Source organism: Pristis pectinata, chromosome 14 (genome assembly GCF_009764475.1).
Source record: "Pristis pectinata isolate sPriPec2 chromosome 14, sPriPec2.1.pri, whole genome shotgun sequence".
Lineage (NCBI taxonomy): Eukaryota > Metazoa > Chordata > Chondrichthyes > Rhinopristiformes > Pristidae > Pristis > Pristis pectinata.
Genome location: NC_067418.1, coordinates 4,073,695 through 4,095,355, shown reverse-complemented (window position 1 = coordinate 4,095,355; position 21,661 = coordinate 4,073,695). Strand labels below are relative to the sequence as shown.

At 45.6% G+C, this 21,661-nt stretch overlaps 1 protein-coding gene across 1 annotated transcript in view; it reads left to right on the top strand.

Annotated features, from left to right (window-relative positions):
- syt9b (synaptotagmin IXb) overlaps positions 1-21,302 on the top strand; it is a 96,004-nt gene extending 74,702 nt beyond the window's left edge. Inside the window, exons 4-6 of the mRNA XM_052029663.1 lie at positions 11,870-11,990; positions 17,653-17,824; positions 21,143-21,302. Of these exons, the coding sequence (XP_051885623.1) occupies positions 11,870-11,990; positions 17,653-17,824; positions 21,143-21,302 (453 nt within the window). The remainder of the gene's footprint in view (positions 1-11,869; positions 11,991-17,652; positions 17,825-21,142) is intronic.
- Positions 21,303-21,661: the final 359 nt, after the last annotated feature.

Sequence of the window (21,661 nt, the reverse complement as noted above, 5' to 3'; positions counted from 1 at the left end):
ATGCCACCAGACTCAAGGACAGCTTCTATCCCACGGTGATAAGACTATTGAATGGTTCCCTTATAAGATGAGATGGACTCTTGACCTCACAATCTACCTTGTCTGACCTTACTCCTTATTGTCTACCTGCATTGTGCTTCCCTGTAGCTGTGACACTTTACTCTGTGCTCTGTTTTTGTTTTTACCCTATACTACCTCAATGCACTGTGTAATGAATTGATCTGTATGGTCGGTATGCAAGACAAGTTTTTCACTGTACCTTGGAACAAGTGACAATAATAAACCATTACCAATACCAGTATGACTGTCACTGACAAAGCCAGCATTTATCACCTGGATTTCTGTGGCTTGCTGGGTTATCTTAGAGGTGAATCAATAGTCAGCCATGGTACCAAGGGTCTGGAACAGCAACCAGGCCAAATCAAGTTAGGACAGCAGACTTCCTTCCCTGAGGAATATTAGAGAACCACATGAGTTTTTCAAAGGTTTAATTTGTCACTGTTGCTATTATTAGATTTTTATTAAACTTACTTAATTAACAAACCTTAATTTCCCAACTGTCGTGATGGGATTTGAACTTGTGGCTATAAACCATTAACCAGCTCTCTGGATAGTCACCGTACTGTCACTGGGGTTATTAGACCTGATAGTAACAATAATAATTTTCAACCCTGTATCATGATGAGCCGGCATTATTCACAGGATATAGGGTTAGTTGCACATTATCTTGCAATGTAAGTTGGTAAATTGATTTATTATTGTCACATGTACTGAGGTACAGTGAAAGACTTTGTTTTGCATGCCATCCATACAGATAATTTCATTACAACAGTGCATTGAGGTAGTACAAGGGAAAACAATAACAGAATGCAGAATAAAGTGTTACAGTTACAGAGAAAGTGCAGTGTAGGCAGACAATAAGGTGCAAGGCCATAACGAGGCAGATTGTGAGGTCAAGAGTCCATTTTATCATACTAAGGGACCGTTCAACAGTTTTATAACAGTGGGATAGAAGCTGTCCTTGAGCCTGGTGGTACGTGCTTTCAGGCTTTTGTATCTTCTGCCCAATGGGAGAGGGGAGAAGAGTGAATGCCTGGGGTGTTTGGGGTCTTTATGTTGGCTGCTTTACCAAAGCAGTGAGAAGTGTAGATAGAGTCCGTGGAGGAGAGGCTGGTTTCCGTGATGTGCTGAGCTGTGTCCACAACTCTCTGAAGTTTCTTGCGGTTACGGGCAGAGCAGTTGCCACACCAAGCCGTGATGCATCTGGATAGAATGCTTTCTATGCTGCATCAATAAAAATTGGTAAGGGTCAATGAGGACATGTTGAATTTCTTCAGTTTCCTGAGGAAGTAGAGGCGCTAGTGAGCTTTCTTGGCCGTGGCATCCACGTGGTTGGACCAGGACAGGCTATTGGTGATGTTCACTCCTCGGAACTTGAAGATCTCGCCCCTCTCGACCTCAGCACCATTGGTGTAAACAGGAGCAGGTGAACCGCCCACCGTCCTGAAGTCAATGACCAGTTCTTTTGTTTTGCTGACATTGAAGGAAAGGTTGTTGTCATGTCATCAAGTCACTAAGCTCTCTCTATTTCCTTCCTTAACTCCAACTCATTGTTATTTGAGATCCGGCCCTCTATGGTGTCATCTTAAACAGTATTAGGATATTTAAACTATCTGGAATTCACATCATTATCATCCAGCAATCATAATTACATTGTAAGAGAGTTTATACATAATTCTTTGAGTACAGTGACCTCCTCCTAGATTTTTGACCCATTGGATGTTCACTGGGTGCTTTTGTCCAAAGTTTCATCCAGCTACTTGAATATATGTTCCTGGATTTCTGCCTTCACCCATCCAATCATAATAAAAGATAAACTAGAACAATACAGCATGGGAACAGGCCTTTTGTCTCACAATATCTGAGCTGACCATGATGCCAAACTAAATAGGCCTACACACAATCCATATCCCTCCATTCCCTGCAGGTTCATATACCCGTCTGGATGTCTCTCAGATGTCACTGTCATATCTGCTTCCACCAGTTCTCCTGGCAGCCCATTTCAGGCTCCTACCACAGTCTGTATAAAAAAACTTGCCTTGCACATCTCTTTTAAACTTTCCCCCTCTCACCTTAAAGCTATGCCCTCTGGTATTTGACATTTCCATACTGGGAAAAAGACTCTGTCTACTCTACCTATGCCTCTCTTAAGTTTATAAACTTCTATAAGTGTCCCCTCAGCCTCCAATGTTCCAGAGAAAACAACCCTAGTTTGTCCAAACTCTCCTTATAGCTAATACCAGATATCAGATAGATAATATAAGATGTCTTTATTAGTCACATGTACATCGAAACACACCGTGAAATGCATCTTTTGCGTAGAGTGTTCTGGGGGCAGCCCGCAAGTGTCGCCACGCTTCCGGCGCCAACATAGCACGCCCACAACTTCCTAACCCATACGTCTTTGGAATGTGGGAGGAAACCGGAGCATCCGGAGGAAACCCACGCAGACACGGGGAGAACGGGAATTGAACCTGGGTCGCTGGCGCTACAATAGTGTTACGCTGACTGCTACACTACCGTGCCTGCCCTAATACCAGATTAGTTTATCGTCATGTACCCCAGGATGCAATGAAATCCATTGCTCAAATGAAGGCCATGGAGTAAACAGTAAACATGGTAATAATAATTACCCAGAGAGCGGTGGGTGCCTGGAATGTGCTGCCAGGGGTGGTGGTGGAGGCAGATTCGATAGAGGTGTTTAAGGGGCAGGGAATGTGCAGGGATTGGAGGGACATGGACCATGTGCAGGCAGAAGGGATTGGTTTAGTTAGGCGTTTAATTACTGGTTTAATTAGTTTGACACAACATCGTGGGCTGAAGGGCCTGTTCCTGTGCTGTACTCTTCTGTCTTCTAATAAATACAACAACAAATACAGCAATGATTGCAAGACAACAGTATGGTGCAAAGACTGTAGTGCACTCTGAAGTAGTGCAGAAAGAAATGCTAAAGTGACAATAAGGGAATAACCAATAGAGGTAGCGTTGAGGGTTGCAGAATGTAATTACTCCAACCCTCGATGTTTGGAATCATTGAGCGATCCAATACCAGAGGGCATGCATTTAAAATGAGAGGGGGTAGGTTCAGAACAGATGTGAGGGTACATTTTTTACTGAGAGAGTGGTTGGTGCTTGGAATGTGTTGCCTGATAGAGTGGTGGAGGCAAATTCATTAGAGGCTTTCAAGAAGGGCTTGGATGGGCACATGAATGAGAGGAAAACAGAGGGATATGGGCATGCTGTAGGCAGGAGGGATTAGCTATGTCAGCACAACATTGTGGGCTGAAGGGCCTGTTCTGTGCTGTGCTGTTCTATGTTCTAACGTGGCAGCACCACCGGGAAGGGGACATGAAAGAGGTGATTGGTTCAGAAGACTGATAACAGTGGGGAAGAAGCTGTTCCTGAGTCTGGATGTCACTCCCTAATCCAGACAACAATCTAGTGAACCTCTTCTGCACCTTCTTCCAAGCCTCCACATCCTCCGGCGACCAAAACTGCGAACAGTACTCCAAATGTGATGAAGTTGATTTTTCTACTCACTTCTGTTTTTCACAAGTGTTAACCATGACAAAGCTATGGGACACAAAAACTACTAGTCAGAGTCAGGCAGTCACCACGTTCCACTGACTGAGAGGGGATCTCATAGAAACCTATAAAATCCTAACAGCACTGAACAGATGCAGGCAAGATATTTCCAGTGCCAATGGATTCTGGGACAAAGGGTCACTGTCTAAGAATAAGATGCAAAGCATTTAAGGCTGAAATGAGAAGAAAAGAGAGTGGCAAATCAGTGGTATTTTCTTCTGCAAAAAACAGATGAAGACAAAACATAGCAAAACATAACAAAACATAGACAGGTGTACAAGATGATAAGAGGCATAGATCGAGAGGACAGTCAGAGACTCTTTCCCAGGGAAGCAATGGCTAACACGAGGGGACATAATTTTAAGGTGATTGGAGGAAGGTATAAGGGGGATGTCAGGGGCAAGTTTTTTACACAGAGAGTGGTGGGTGCATGGAACGCACTGCCTGCAGAGGTTGTGGGGGCAGGTACATTAGGGACATTTAAGAGACTCTTAGATAGCCGCATGAATGATAGAAAAATAGGGGGCTATGTGGGAGAGAAGGGTTAGATAGATCTCAGAGCAGGATAAAATGTCGGCACAACATTGTGGGCCGAAGGGCCTGCACTGTGTTCTAATTCTAATTCTAATTCTAATAAAGACCTAGCCTGGCCAACCTCTCCCTATAACTCAGGCCCTCTGGTCCTGGCAACATCCTCGTAAATCTTCTCTGTGCCCTTTCCAGTTTAACCACATCTTTCCTGGAACAGGGTGACCAACACTGTACACAGTGCTCCAAGTGCGGCCTCACCAACAACTTGGACAACCGCAACATAATGTCCCAACTCCTATATTCAATGGCCTGACTGATGAAGGCCAGCGTGCTAAACGCCTCTTTCACCACCCCGTCTACCTGTTTGCTGCACTGCTTTCTACAGGCTCTGCACTTGTATGGTTCTATGCAGTAGAATTTGACTATTTAATGAATCCTTTGTGTCACCTGCTCCAGTGTTTTCCAGCAGTTGTTTAATTCAGTGTGGGAACTATGTCTGACGTCACTACACGCCAGCGCTCCTTTCCCATCTGTATGGTTAAAGACTTGAGTGCTGCTTCCAGGGCTGAGGAAGCTCTGTAGGCATCTTCTCCAGAGCTCAGCACCGGACACCGGAAGAAGTTGGCACTGTACTCTCTCCTTGAACTTCCCTCCCCTCCCTCTCTTTCCCTTCACTCTCTCACTCTCTCCCCATCTGCCTGTCATCCTTTGGACGCAAAGTCTTGGTTCGTCCTCATCATTCATTTTGGGTTCACCTGTTTAACTCTCTCAGTCCTGAACGGAGAAGGTTGGGGCTTTGGGGTTGAGCTAAGTCCTGCATTATTAAACTCTAAAAACAAAACTGCAGATGCTGGACATCTGAAATTAAATCAGAAAATGCTGGAACTACTCAGCAGGTCAGGCAGCATCTGTGGAGGTAACGTTTCAGGTGAAAGTTCAGTCCTGATGCAGGGTTTCAACCATAATATCGACAATTCCTTTCCCCTCCCCACAGATGCTGCTCGAGTGTCTCTAGAAGATTGTTAGTTGTTTCAGGTGACAGACCCTTCATCAGATTACGAAGACGCCCAGTGGTAGAAGAACAAAGACAGTGTTTCCACATGTAGGAAAACACACACAAAAAAAGCACATTAGAAACATAGTAACATAGAAAGCCTACAGCACAAGTCAGGCCCTTCAGCCCACAAAGCTGTGCCGAACATGTCCCTACCTTAGAAATTACTAGGCTTACCCATAGCCCTCTATTTTTCTCAGCTCCATGTACCTATCCAAAAGTCTCTTAAAAGACCCTATCATATCCGCCTCCACCACCGTTGCTGGCAGCCCATTCCACACACTCACCACTCTCTGAGTAAAAAACTTACCCCTGACATCTCCTCTGTACCTACTCCCCAGCACCTTAAACCTGTGTCTTCTTATGGCAACCATTTCGGTCCTGGGGAAAAGCCTCTGACTATCCACACGATCAATGCCTCTCATCCTCTTATACACCTCTATCAGGTCCCCCCTCATCCTCCGTCGCTCCAAGGAGAAAAGGCCGAGTTCACTCAACCTGTTCTCATAAGGCATGTTCCCCAATCCAGGCAACATTGATTTAATAGATTGGCAAAGAAATCAGGCACAGAACATTTTGTCCCAAAGGAATCGTAAGTATGTTGAACTTGATCCCAAAGTGCTTTCTCACTTAAGCTTTTCTGACAGTATGTCACTTCTGCTTTTGTATCTTAGCATAGGCTTGTAAGTATATTGTATCACACTTGTCTGAGCAAACTAGGTTTATTTTACTTCATTTATAATCCACACTCCCTTACCAAGCAAATAATGATTAGAGGAGTTTTGGACAGTCTCTGTAGTGAGTACTTGAGACTACCTGCAATCAGTGTGAAAGCATTTGCTTAGCGAGAGCTGAAGTGTTGAAGTAACGACACAAGAGACTTCAGACGCTGGAATCTGGAGCAACACACGGTCTGCTGGAGGAACTCAGTGGGTTGAGCAGCATCTGTGGGGGGGTGGGTGGTGGTGGGGGAAAGGAACTGTTGACGTTTCAGGTCAAAACCCTGCATCAGGAGTGTTGAAATAATGTTGGTTTTGCATACTTTACTCAGAATTCTTAGTCGATAGAGAATAAATGAACATTTATCAATCAAAGCTCTGCTCCCAAGCCGGCAACCTCTACCACTAAACAGGGCAGGAGCAGGAGGTACATGAGGACACCTCGATTTGCAGGTCTCCCTCCAAGCTGCACACCATCCTGATTAGGAAATATATCGCCAGTCGGGCATCATTGATGAGTCTAAATCCAGGAAATCCCTCCCTAAGAGCAATGTGGAGGACATTCACCAGACTGACGAGAGGGGTAGCTGGGGTAGATTGTAGGTGGGAGTGTCTGAAACAAGATGGCATAGGTACAAGCTGAGGGATAGGAAGTTTAGAGGAATTTTTTCACTCAGAAAGTGATTGCAAACTGCCTCAGGAGGTGGTAGAGAGAAAGACTCTCATGTTTAAGAAGCATCTAGGCAAGCACTTGAATCGTGAGGCCTAGAAGGCTGGGGACCAAACGTGGGTAAATAGGACTCGTATAGATAAGTACAATAGTTGGTATAGACATGGTGGGCTGAAGGGCCTGTTTCTGTGCCGTACAATGCTATGACTCTTTGACAGACTGGTTCAAAGAAGCATCTCACCAACATCTACTCATGCACAATTAGAAATGAGCAACAAGTGCTGGGTTTGGAGGAACCCAGGAAAGAGTAAATATCTATTTTATTCAAAAAATGCATTCATCTACTGATTGGCCCATTAGCCAGACCCATTGAATGAAAATGTGAACAAAATTGTACTTAACATAGAATATAGAACGCTACAGCACAGTACAAGCCCTTCGGCCCACAATGTTGTGCTGACATTTTATCCTGCTCTGATATCTATCTAACCCTCCCCTCCCAAATGTTAACCCTTCCCTCCCATTTCTCTGTCATTCATGTGTCTATCTAAGAGTCTCTTAAATGTCCCTAATGTATCTGCCCCCACAACCTCTGCCGGCAGTGCGTTCCACGCACCCACCACTCTCTGTGTAAAAAAGTTACCCCTGACATCCCCCTTATACCTTCCTCCAATCACCTTAAAATTATGCCTCCTCGTGTTAGCCATTGTCACCCTGGGAAAAAAGTCTCTGACTGTCCACTTGATCTATGCCTCTTGTACACCTCTGTCAAGTCACCTCTCATCCTCCTCCTCTCCAAAGAGAAAAGCCCCAGCTCACTCAATCTGTCATCATAAGACTTGTTGGAATTTATCCCTAATGTCAGTGATTATAAAAGGAACACACATGCATTTATATTGCATCCTTCACCTTCCCCGAAGCCAATGAATTTTCCTGGGATGTGCAGCCACTGTCCTAAGGCAAGAGAAGTGAAGTGACATAATTATGCACACAGCAAGATCCCACAAAAGTCAGGGCATATAAGTGATGTTGACTGGGGAATAAAAGCTGGTGAGATAATGAGGAAAATTACTCTTGGAGTCATAGAGTCAAAGAGTAATACAGCACGGAAACAGGCCCTTCAGGCCAACTTGTCCATGCTGACCAAGGTGCGTACTTAAGCTCGTCCCATTTGCCCGCATTTGGCCCATATCCCTCGAAACCTTTCCTAGCCATGTACTTATCCAAATGTCTTAAATCTTCTTGCTGTACCTGCCTCAACCACTCCACCTGGCAGCTTATTCCGTACACACACCACCCTCTGCGTGAAGAAGTTGCCCCTCAGGTCATTTTAAAATTTTCCCCACTTATCTTAAACTTACGCCCTTTAGTTTTTAGTTCCCTTTCCCTGGGAAAAAGACTGAGTGCATTCACCCTATCTATGCCCCTCAAGATTTTATATACCTCTATAAGGTCACCCCTCAGTTTTCTACATTCCAAGGAATAAAGTCCTAGCCTGTCCGACCTCTCGCTATAACTCAGGCCCTCGAGTCCTGGCAGCATTCATGCAGGCATGGTAGTGTAGCAGTTAGCATAACACTATTACAGCGCCAGCGACCTGGGTTCAATTCTGGCTGCTGTCTGTAAGGAGTTTGTACGTTCTCCCCGTGACTGCGTGGGTTTCCTCCGGGTGCTCCGGTTTTTCTCCCACGTTCCAAAGATGTACAGGTTAGGAAGTTGTGGGCGTGCTATGTCGGCGCCGGAAGCGTGGCGACACTTGCGGGCTGCCCCCAGAACACTCTACGCAAAGATGCATTTCACTGTGTGTTTCGATGTACACGTGACTAATAAAGAAATCTTATCTTAAATCCTCTTCAAAGCAGAGTCACGGGATCCTTTTCTTTTGGAAGATGGAAGGGGAAAACTGTTGTAACGCTAAAATAAAACAATCATAAATAAAGCTCCGGTTTCACACTGCATCTGATTATTCATTCTTAGTCATGGAGTGTGGTTTGCAATAAAGGAGCATTTATGTTCTGATGAAGTATGAACACAATAATCTTTGCTTGCATTAGTCACTGTGTTGGTTGCAATGGATAATTTTTGGCTTCCTCAAAATTCTCTGTAGCAATGATCAGGAGTGAAAACAAGTTTCTCACGAGTATGCATGTATCACTAACATGGCATGGACCAACCACCTCCTTACTTGTGTGTTATACCAACCTAAACTTGGCTAAGACATTGGTGAGGCCAAATTTGGAGGATTGTGCACAGTTCTGGTTTCCTAACTATAGGAAGGATATCAGTAAGATTGAAAGAGTGCAGAGAAGACTTACTGGAATGTTGCCAGGTCTTCAGGAGTTGAGTTACAGGTAAATATTGAACAGGTTAGGACTTTATTCCTTGGAGTATAGAAGAATGAGGGGAGATTTGATAGAGGTTTACAAAATTATGAGGGGTATAGACAGAGTTAATTCGAGTAGGCTCTTTCCACCTAGATTAGGAGAGATAAGTACGAGAGGGCATGGCTTTAGAGTGAAAGGGGAAAGGTTTCGGGGGAACTTCTTCACTCAGAGAGTGGTGGGAGTGTGGAACGGGCTGCCCTGACGTGGTAAATGCGAGCTCGCTCTTAAGTTTTAAGAATAAATTGAATAAATACATGGATGGGAGTGGTCTGGAGGGTTATGGGCTGGGTGCAGGTCAATGGGACTAGCGGAATAAACTTTCAGCACAGACTAGAAGGGCCGAATGTCCTGTTTTCTGTGCTGTAGAGTTCTATGGTTCTATGGTTCACTTCTGGCAATGAGGAACCTGACATCATCTTGCCATGAAGAGAAAAGGGAGAATAAAGAAATATATGGGGGAGCAAGAGAGCTCTTAACTTTCCTGGGTGAACAGCAGCACCCAGATTTTGTTAGCAATGTGAAAGCAGTACAATGAGTTACCTCAGCAATGAGGTACTTAATTATTTTGAAATGATCTAACAAAAGCAAAATGATTTTCCTAAGAGACCCTGAACAGCTAACAGTGGATGAGGTGGATAGATCGTAATAAACTTCTACCTTCTACCTTTCGGCTTCACTTCCTTTATAACTTGATTTATGAATATTGAGTGGTCTACTTGTCAACCTTTCTGTCAGTGGTTAGATAAAGAATCAAAAAAGCAAATGAATATAACAGACAGTGTGATTCTTGAATAGAACATAGAACACAGAACAGTACAGCACAGGAACAGGCCCTTCGGCCCACGATGTCTGTGTCAAACACAATGCCAAATTAAACTAAATCTCTTCTGCCTGTATGTGATCCACATCCCTCCATTCCCTGCATGTTCACGCGTCTGTCTAAAACCCTCTTAAATGTCCCCATTGTATCTGCTCCATCGCTGCTCCTGGCAGCCCGTTCCAGACACCCACCACTCTTTGTGTAAAAATCTTGCCCCACACATCTCCTTTAGACTTTTCCCCTCTTACTTTAAATGCATGTTCTTCAGTATTTGACATTTCTATTTTGGGAAAATGACTCTGACAGTCTCCCCTATCTCTGCCTCTCATAATTTGATAAACTTCTATCAGGTCTCCCGTCAGCCTCTGAAACTCCAGAGAAAACAACCCAAGTTTGTCCAACTTCTGCTTATAACTCATACCCTCTAATCCAGGCAGCATCCTGGTGAACCTCTTCTGTACCCTCTCCTAATCCTCCACATGAGGCAACCAGAACTGCACACAATACTCCAAGTGTGGCCAAACCAAAATTTTAAACAGCTGCAACATGACTTCCTGACTCTTATACTCAATGCTCTGACCAGTGAAGGCAAACATGCCAAACACCTTCTTCATCACCCTATCAACTTGCGTGGCACTTTCAGGGAGCTATGGACTTGCAACCCAAGATCCCTCTGTACATCAATGTTGTTAAATGTCCTGCCATTAACTGTGCACTTTCCCCTTACATCGATGGAGAAATCTCACAACTCACATAAAAAATCTGCCCAGCACTGGAGCTAATTCCGGGATTTACCAGGCAATCTGCACGCAAGTCCCGGTGTCCAGTGCTGGCGTTGACCTGAGTTGGTGGGACTATCTTGCTCCTAAGTCCCGCCAACTGAGATGTCCACGAGATGCTCAGGTGAATTCCCATGGAAGTAAGCATGGAGAGTCAACTTCTGCAGGCTTTCCGACTCTCTGGCTGGGAAAACGATATCAGGCTAAATCCAGAGCTGGTAGGGTCATTCCCTTTAAAGTAAAAGGAAGATATCAGCCCTTAGATTGAGGAGGTAAGTAGTTTGTTTTCATTATTTAATTGTTGGGTTCTGTGTGTGTGTGTTTTATGTGAGTATCTTTTTTAGAACTTGCAATTTTTTGATAGTGTTTTTTATTTTTTAATTTGTTCCAAGCAGCTTACAAAAGTCTAATTTGGCCGCACTTGTAATATTGTGTGCAATTCTGGTCACCCAATCACAGGAAGGATGTGGACGCTTTGGAAAGGGTGCAGAGGAGGTTTAGCAGGATGCTGCCTGGATTAGAGGGTATGAGCTATAAGGGGAGTTTGGACAAACTTGGGTTGTTTTCTCTGGACTGTTGGAGCCTGAGGGGAGACCTGATAGAGGTTTATAAAATTATGAGAGGCATAGATAGGGTCAACAGTCAGAATCTTTTCCCAGGGTAGAAATGTTAAGTACTAGAGGACATGAATTTAAGGTGAGAGGGGGAAAGTTTAAAGGAGATGTGCAGGGCAAGTTTCTTTACACAGAGAGTGGTGGGTGGCTGGGACGGGCTGCCAGGGATTGTGGTGGAAGCAGATACAATAATGGCATTTAAGAGGCTGTTGGATAGACACATGAATATGCAGGGAATGGAAGGATATGGATCATGTGCAGACAGAAGAGATTTAGTTTAATTTGGCATCGTGTTTGGGGTAGAAATCGTGGGCTGAAGGTCCTGTTCCTGTGCTGTACTGTTCTGTGTTCTAAGTGTTACTGGATGCCAGGAACCTCATTGACGTCCATGCCTCTGATCACGCCATGAGTCCATGTGTGTAGGAACGGGGACCAGCTGTCAAAGCCATTGTGTGAGAACAGCTGGTAGCCTGTGGGAAACATCTGGGAACTGGGGTCCTTCAGGAGAAAAGCGCCAGGGCCCTTCTGGCCCCACAGGTAGGCAGCTATTGATCCCAAGGCAGTGAGAGGTCTACCGTTGGAGCTGGACGTTTGTTTCAAAGTGCATGTCATACCGAGGAGGGCCATGTTCAACTTTGCTTCTCGTACTTTAGGAAAACGTGGATCTCGGAGACTTGATGTTCTCACTGTGCTACCTCCCCACTGCCGGCAGGCTCACCATCACTGTCATCAAGGCACGCAACCTCAAGGCCATGGACATAACTGGGGCATCTGGTAAGCATTCCCACCATCAGAAACCACGAGCAGGAAAATCCTCTGCAGCCGATACAACAACTTGATGCGGTGCCTTTAACAGAGCACAATGTCATGAGGTGCTTAATAAGATAAGATAAGATTTCTTTATTAGTCACATGTACATCGAAACACACAGTGAAATACATCATTTTGCGTCGAGTGTTCTGGGGGCAGCCGGCAAGTACCGCCATGCTTCCGGCGCCAACATAGCATGCCCACAACTCCCTAACCCGTATGTCTTTGGAATGTGGGAGGAAACCGGAGCATCCGGAGGAAACCCACACATTCCGGGGAGAACGTACAAACTCCTTACAGACAGCGGCCAGATTTGAACCCGGGTCGCTGGCGCTGTAAAGCGTTACTCTAACCGCTACACTACCATGCCTGCCCTAGGGCTAGCAAACAAAATTTGACAGCAAGACACATGTTAGAATGGTTAACAAGAAAGCTTGGACAAACATTGGGGTTTAGAAGAACATCCTAATGATAGAAATAGAGGTGCAGAGGTTTTGGGAGGTAGTTCCAGAGCTTAGGGCCCAGGTAGCTGAAGACATGACTGTCACTGCCGAAGCAATGAGCAAAAGTCTGCAACTGTAGGAGTGTGAAGATGGTTCAAGAAAATAGAAGTGGGAGTAGGTCACTCAGTCCCTCAAGTCTGCTGATCTACACTGGCCTCTTCTGTGCCAGTTCTCTATAACCCTCGATCTTTGAACATTTATCTATCTATCTCCATCTTAAATCTATGCAATGATCCAGCCTAAACCACCTTCAGGGGCAGAGAATTCCAGAGATTCACCCCCCTCTGAGAGGGCTGGTGAGGTAGAACGGGTTGTGATAATGGAGGGATTTTTTTGAACATTGATGTGGATTTTAAAACTGAGTTCACTGCTTAACCAGTAACCAGTGAAGGTCAGCACAGGGGTGATGGGAAAACAGTGTAAGGTTTTAACTTGCCTCAAAGGTCACAGTTTACCCAGATGTTTAAGAAATAATGAGGGATTAATTGGTTTATCAAGAAGAAATAATTACAAAATCGCAAGTAAAATATTCACTGGGCAGTCAACTAAGGGACCACAAATCCCTTAGTGAGCTCGGGCTTTTCTCTTTGGAGAGAAGGAGGATGAGAGGTGACTTGATAGAGGTGAACAAGATGATAAGAGGCATAGATCGAGTGGACAGTCAGAGACTTTTTCCCAGGGCGACAATGGCTAACATGAGGGGACGTAATTTTAAGGTGATTGGAGGAAGGTATAAGGGGGATGTCAGGGGTAAGTTTTTTACACAGAGAGTGGTGGGTGCGTGGAACACACTGCCGGCAGAGGTTGTGGGGGCAGATACATTAGGGACATTTAAGAGACCCTTAGATAGACACATGAATGATAGAAAAATAGGGGGCTATGTGGGAGGAAAGGGTCGGCACAACATTGTGGGCCGAAGGGCCTGTACTGTGCTGTGGTGTTCTACGTTCTAAATCTTATATCTTGCATTCACTCTCTCGCACGTACTCTTTTTGCTCCCTCTTTCTTGCTCCCGCACACACTCTCACACACTCTCTCTTTCTTTCTCAAGGTCTGTTGCTCTCTCTCTCTCTCTCTCTCTCTCTCTCTCTCTCTCTCTCTCTCTCTCTCTCTCTCTCACTCCCTTTCCAGCTCTCTCCTCCCTCTCATGCTCTTTGTCATTTTCTCAATTTGTTCCCCAGCTTCAGTCTCTCTCTTGGTTTCTCTCTCACTCTTACTCAATCTCGCTCTCACTCTCAGTTTCTCTCTCACTCTCAGTCTCTCTTGCTCTCATTTGGGTTCTGCGAATTTATCTTCTCCCTGATTCTCTCTTGGGACCCCTGTGGGATCCCTCTCCGGGGCAGCTTGCTGGAAAAGTTGCCTTTCCAAAGTTCATCAGCTGTGTTTCACTGCACTTGTGGTCTTGAACAGCTTGTAAATAACTCATCCCACACTTAGCAGGGATAAGTTATTATCATTGACATTGCCTTAACTGTAGGCTTCAGGTTTAATTCTAATAAATGTGGCTCCATTTCTTTCAACAACTAAGATTGTGAATCACCACATATCTATCAGCTATCCTATTTTTTTTACAACAGGACAGATGATAAGTGAGTTCGGACATGGGCAGCAGGGTCCTGGATGAGCTCAAATTATTGGACGGACAACCAGAACTGTGAGCCATTGAGGTAGAATTTGAGCTCAGGTCAACCATGGTCATATTGAATGCTGGGACAGGCTTAATGTTCTATGTTCTATAGAGAGACAACTGCAAGGTTTAGAGATTCATAGGTTCATAGATTCATGTAAACAGTTTAATGAGCTGAAGGAGAAGATTGATCACCGATCTGGCAAGAAGTTGGAAGATAGCCCCAAATTTGTGAATTCAGGAGATGCAGCCATTGTTGACATGATTCCAACTAAGCCCACATGTGTCAAGAGCTTTCCTAAATATCCACCTCTTGGTCGCTTTGCTGTCCGTGATATGAGACAGACAGTGGCTGTTGATGTGATCAAGTCAGTTACTAAGAAAGAAACTTCTGTCAAAGCCACCAAGGCTGCCAATAGACTATTAAACAAGTAGTGAATATCACCACTGGCTACCAAGATTTAGCAAACCCTGAGACTGACACCAAAATGTAAGATAAGATTAGATTTCTTTATTAGTCACATGTACATCGAAACACACAGTGAAATGTATCTTTTGCGCAGAGTGTTCTGGAGGCAGCCAACAAGTGTCGCCACGCTTCCGTCGCCAACACAGCATGCCCACAACTTCCTAACCCATACGCCTTTGGAATGTGGGAGGAAACCAGAGCACCCAGAGGAAACCCACGCAGACACGGGGAGAACGTACAAACTCCTTACAGACAGTGGCCGGAATTGAACCCCGGTCGCTGGTGCTGTAATAGCATTACACTAACTGCTACACTACCGTGCCTACTGTAGGGCCCAACTCACCCATGATGACCAAGTTGCCCACCTGAGCTAGTCCCATTTGCCTGCGTTTGGCCCATATCCCTCGAAACCTTTCCTACCCATGCACCTGTCCAAATGTCTTTTAAACATCGTAATTGTACCTGCCTCTACCACCTCCTCCGGCAGCTCGTTCCACATCCCCATCACTCTGTGTGTGGAAATGTTACCGCTCAGGTCCCCTTTAAATCCTTCCCCTCTCACCTTAAACCTCTGCCCTCCTTTGCTCCAGAATTGCCAGATATATCAAAAAACTTCTGATTCCTCAGTGTCCTTCACTGGGGGGGGCGGGGAGGCTCAGAATCTCAGAAAAGTTGCAACGCAGAAGGAGACTGTTCAGCCCTTTGAGACGGTACTATCTCAAAGTAAGATAATCCCCTCCCTCTCCATTTTCCTCACAAGTACATATCCAACTCCTTTTTGAACATGACAATAGAATCTGCCCCCACATCACCCTGTATCTGATATCCTAATGATTTGCTGCAGAAAAGAAGTTTCACCTGACGTTTTCTGCCATAACTTTTATTTCATGTACCCTGTCTCTTGATTCCTTACCCAATGGGAGCAGTTTCTCTCCGTCTACTTTGCATATATCCTTTTATCATTTTAAACATGTGAGTGGCACTGTGGCACAGCTGGTAGAGTTGATGCCTCACAGCTCCAGTGACCCGGGTTCAATCCTGACCTCCGGTGCTGTCTGTGTGGAGTTTGCACGTTCTCACTGTGACTGCTTGGGTTTCCCCCAGTTCTCCAGTTTCCTCCCACATTCCAAAAACATGCGGGTTAGTAGGTTAATTGGTCTCTGTGAATTGTCCCTGATGTGTGGATGGACACAATCCTCCAGTTGTGGCTGGACCAGGTTTTAGAAAGGAGCAGGCACGGTAGTGTAGCGGTTAGCATAACACTATTACAGCGCCAGTGACCCGGGTTCAATTCTGGCCACTGTCTGTAAGGAGTTTGTACGTCCTCCCCGTGTCTGTCTGTGTTTCCTCCGGGTGCTCCGGTTTCCTCCCACATTCCAAACACGTACGGGTTAGGAAGTTGTGGGCGTGCTATGTTGGCGCCGGAAAAGTGGTGACACTTGCGGGCTGCCCCCAGAACGCTCTACGCAAAAGATGCATTTCACTGTGTGTTTCGATGTACATGTGACTAATAAAGAAATCTTGATGTTCATCATAAATTCCTTGTCCCTGTACTCTAAGCATTGAATCCCCATACAATTATCTAACCGCCTTCTCAACATGCCCTGCCACTTTCAAACTTACCACAGATTTCCACCTCCGGCTCCCCTTTTAGAATTGCGTCCTTGAGGTTATCCAGCATTCTTCCTACCGAAATGTAACACTGCATAACTTTAGTCATAGAGACATAAAGCACAGAAACAGGCCCTTCAGCCCAACGTGTCCATACTGACCAGGATGCCCATCGTAGCTAGTCCCATTTGCTTATGTATCCCTCTGAACCTTTCCCATCCATGCACCTGTCCAAGTGTCTTCTAAATGTTGTTAATGAACCTGTCTCAACCACTTCCTCTGGCAGCTCATTCCATATACTCACCACCCTTTGGGTGAAAAAGTTCCTATTAAATCTCTCCCCTCTCACCTTAAACCTGTGCCTTCTAGTTCTTGATTCCCCAACCTGGGAAAGAGACTGTGCGCATTCACCCTATCTATGCCCCTTATGATTTTATACACCTCTGTAATATCATCCTAAGCTCCAATGAAAAAGGTCCCAACCTGCTCAATCTCTCTCCATAACTCAGTCCCTCGAGTCATGGCAACATCCTCATAAATCTCCTCTGCGCTCTTTCCAGCTTAATGGCATCTTTCCTATAGCAGGGGGCACTTTCTGCATTATTCTTCTGTCTTTACCTCGTCGGACCTCAGTGTGATCTCAGTGCCACCAAAGTGATTAACCCAGAGAAGATGCAGAAAAGGTTCACAAGGATGTTACCGGGACTGGAGGGTTTCAGTTATGAGGAGAGGCTGGATAGTCTGGGACTGTTTTCCCTGGAGCGAAGGAGGCTGAGGGGTGACCTGATAGAGGTTTATAAAATCAAGAGGGGCACAGATAAGGTGGATGGTGACAGTCTTTTTCCCAGAGAAGGGGAGTCTAAAACTAGAGGGCATAGATGTAAGGTGAGAGGGGAAGGATTTAAAGGGGACCTGAGGGGCAACTTTTTTCACACGGAGGATGGTGGGTATATGGAACGAGCTGCTGGAGGAAGTGGTAGAGGTGGGTACAATTACAGTGTTTAAAAGACATTTGGACAGGTACACGGATAGGAAAGGTTTAGAGGGCTATGGGCCAAACGCAGGTAAATGCGACTCATTCAGGAAGGCAATTAGTTGGCATGGACGAGTTGGGCTAAAAGGCCTGTATAACTCAATGACTCCATGAACAACTCTAAAGTTCCTCAGGTCACAAGCAATCAGAGATGGACAATAAAATGCTGGCGCTGCCTGTGACGCACAGGTCCTGTGACCAAATAAATAAAATGTTCAACGAGAGTGGGAAGTGGAGGCTGGCTGTGATATCTCAGCAAGATTGGAGGTTAGAGCTAGCAAGGTCAGGCATGAGGGTACTGATGAGCTGTGTTGAGGCAAAGATGTTCAGTGGTGCACAGGGAGGATTAGGAAGTCTCATTCACTCTCCTGTTGTTCCCGCAGATCCATACGTGAAGATCTCCCTCATGTGCGATGGGAGAAGGCTGAAGAAGAGAAAAACATCGACAAAGAGGAGCACATTGAACCCCGTGTACAACGAAGCAATAGTGTTTGATGTCCCTCCCGAAAATATCGACCAAGTGAGCTTGTTAATAGCCGTCATGGATTATGACCGGTGAGATACCTGTTTATAAATAGATGGGAGAACAGCTTTCTGGACAATTCCTGACTGACCTTACAGAGGTTTACAAAATTATTGGGGGCAAAGATAGGGGAGATAGAGTTTTTTCTCCAACGGTGGGGGAGTTGAAGATGGGTGAGGGCGGGGGAATTTAAAGGAGACCTAAGGGGTAAGTTTTTCACACAGAGGGTGGTGAATATCCGGAAGGAGCTGCCAGAGGTGAAGGCGGATATAAAGACAACGTCGAGGAGCATTTGGACGGGTACTTGGATGGGAAATGTGGGGAGGGATGTGCCTAATGCAGGCACACGGGATTAGCATAGATAAACATCACGGTCCGCATGGGTGAGGTTCGCCGAAGAGCCTGTTTCTCTGCTGTACAGTTCTATGATTCCTTGACTTTAATTCAACTTGTGGGAAGGTCTCAGTCGATTCGTTTTTCCATTCACAGGTTCTCTCCCACTCAAAGAACCGTTACAGCAGAGAAGCAAACATTTGGCCCAGTGAGTTTTTACCAGCTCCTGGTAGAGTGATCCCATCAGTCAGAAAATAGGAGCAGGAGTAGGCCACTCGGCCCCTCTCAGCCTGCCCTGTCGCTCAATATGATCATGACTGATCTACGCTGGCTTCAACTCTTCTTATGTGCCAGTTCCCCATCGCCCTCAATTCCTCGATCGTTCACATACTTATCTAGCTCCACCTTAAATATCTCTAATGATCTGGCCTGCATCACAGGGGCAGAGAATTCCAGAGGTTCACCCCCACCGAGAGAAGAAACTTAGAACATAGAACACTACAGCACAGTACAGGCCCTTCAGCCCACAATGTTGTGCCGACATTTTATCCTGCTCTAAGATTTATCTAACCCTCCCTTCCCACATAGCTCCCCATTTCTCTATCATTCATGTGTCTAATCTCTTAAATATCCCTAATGTATCTGCCCCCACAACCTCTGCCAGCAGTGCGTTCCACACACCCACCATTCTCTGTGTAAGAAAACTTACCCCTGACATCCCCCTTATACCTTCCTCCAATCACCTTAAAATTATGTCCCCTTGTGTTAGTCATTGTCGTCCTAGGAAAAAGTCTCTGACTGTCCACTCGATCTATGCCTCTTATCATCTTGTACACCTCTATCAAGTCCCCTCTCATCCTCCTTCTCTCCAAAGAGAAAAGCCCTAGCTCGCTCAACCTATCCTCATAAGACATGCTCTCCAATCCAGGCAGCATCCTGGTAAATCTCCTCTGCACCCTCTCTAAAGCTTCCACATCCTTCCTATAATGAGGTGACCAGAACTGAACACAATACTCCAAGTGTGGTCTAACCAGAGTTCTATAGAGCTGCAACATCACCTCACGGCTCTTGAACTCAATACCCCGACTAAGGCCAAGACTCCACACGCCTTCTTAACCACCCTATCGACCTGCGTGGCAAACTTCTACCCACCTCAGTTTTAAATGACCAGCCCCTTATCTTGCCTCTTGTTCATGACTCTCTCATTCAACAGTCTCATTCCCTGCTCTTTTCCCACAGCCCTGCAAGTCATTCTTAGTACAGTGCCCATCGTATTTCCTCTTCCCCTGATCCATTCTGCCTACCCTTATGTCCATCTACACTAATCCCATTTGCCTGCACCGTATCCTTCTAAGCCTTGCTTATTGAAGTGCCTGTCTAAATCCCTCTTAAGCATAGTGATTGTATCTGACTCCAGTATCTTCTCTGGCAGCACGTTCCAGGTATCACCCACTTTCTGTGTAAAAAACTGACCCCCTCAGATCCCCTTTAAAGCTCCTTCCTCTCACCTTCAACCTATGCCCTCTGAATTTTGATACCCCGACCACAGGAGAAAGACTTTGACTCTCTACCCTGTCTCTGCCTCTCATAATCTTATACGTTTCCCTCAGGTCTCCCCTCAGCCTCCTTCGCTCCAGGGAAAATAAGCCCAGCCTGTCCAATTTCTCCCCATAACTAAAGTCCTCCAATCCAGGCAACATCCTGATTAAAAGTGAGCAAATCAAAGATCTTTTGTCCTTGCTGCACTACCCACTGCAGATTTCAGAAACCTCAGCGAAACCTAAGATAACTCCCCTCATGTTTAGAGCAATAGTCTGCAGCAGGCAATCAACCTGGAGATAGTTGACAATTCTTTCAACCAATGTTGGGAGGAGTGGTCTCTCCTGCAATAAAACACATGCTGAGTGGTGCGATGTTAGGGGAGGCCATAAGACAGTGCATTAAACTCAAATTGGCAATCTGGAGTCAAATCAAGCCACCATGGTCTTCCTCCACTGCATGCAGAGTCATAGAGTTAAACAGCACGGAGACAGGCCCTTCGGCCCAACTCGTCTGTGCTGACAAAGATGCCTACCTGAGCTAGTCCCATTTGCCTGCATTTGGCCAATATCCCTCTAACCCTTTCCTATCCATGTACCTGTCCAAATGTCTTTTAAATGTCATAATTGTACCCGTCTCTACCACTTCCTATGGCTGCTCATTCCATGTACTCACCACCCTCTGTGTGAAAAGGTTACCCCTCAGGTCCTTTTTAAATCTTTCCCCTCTCACCTTAAATCTATGCCCTCCAGTATTAGACTCCCCTACCCTGGGGAAAAGACTGTAACCATTCACCTTATCTGTGCCCCTTCTGGTTTTATAAACCTCTCTAAGGTCACCCCTCAGCCTCCTTCGCTCCAGGGAAAACAGTCCCAGCCTATCCAACCTCTCCTTATAACTCAAGCCCTCCAGTCCTGGTAGCATCCTCAAATCTATTTAGAACCCTCTCCAGTTTAATGGCATCCTTCCTATAACAGGCTGACCAGACTGCACACAGTGCTCCAAATGTGGCCTTACCAATGATTTCTACAGCTGTAACATGGTGTCCCAACTCCTGTACCGATGAAAGCCAGCGTGCCAAAAGCCTTCTTCACCACCCTGTCTACCTGTGCCATCACTTTCAGGGAACTATGTACCTGCACTCCTAAGTCTCTCTTCTACAACACTCCCCAGTGCCCTGCTGTTTACTGTTTAAGTCCTGCCCTGGTTGCTCCAACACCTCGCATTTATATGAATATTTATCTGAATATCTTGAATTATTTGTGCCTCACTAATTCCCTTCCCAATATGCCACCCTGGGTAATTTCCCACACAAATCCATGCATCCAACACCGAAACAATGCCCATAGGAACAAAACAGACATATTGCAGACCCAAACCTTGCACTGAAGTTAGAAGAGTCTTCCTCTTCTGTTTGTTCGAGACACGATTCCTGTTTGGGCTTTTTAAGGAAAATTATTATGGCAAATTTTTCACAGCGTAGGTCACAATGAGGTCATCGGTGTGTGTCGTGTGGGGAATGATGCCGAGAGACTGGGACGTGATCACTGGAGTGAAATGCTCAGCTACCCCCGCAAACCAGTGGCACACTGGCACCAACTGGCCGAGGTAAGGACCGGGGCTGTGTTGCAGGTTTAGAAGGAGGTATGTGGGTGTGTGACCAGTGGTGATCTTTAATATTTGGTATAGCTTTCCACTCTGAGCCAAGGAAATCAGATGATATTTTAATTAGTTTCTTGCCTCATCCTTCCTCACTTGTCTCACTCCCTCCTGAAAATCCCTCCCGCATGGAGATGCTTTTACTTCGTTAAAAGGTTAAGGAGGTTCGGTTTGTCACCGAACACTCTAACAAACTTGTGCATATGTACTGTCGAAAGTATCCTCACTGGCTGCGTCATGGTCTGGTACGGCAATTCAAATGCACAGGAACGTAAGAAACTGCAGGGGGTAGTGGATTCAGCCCAATACGTCACGGGCACATCCATCCCCATCATCGG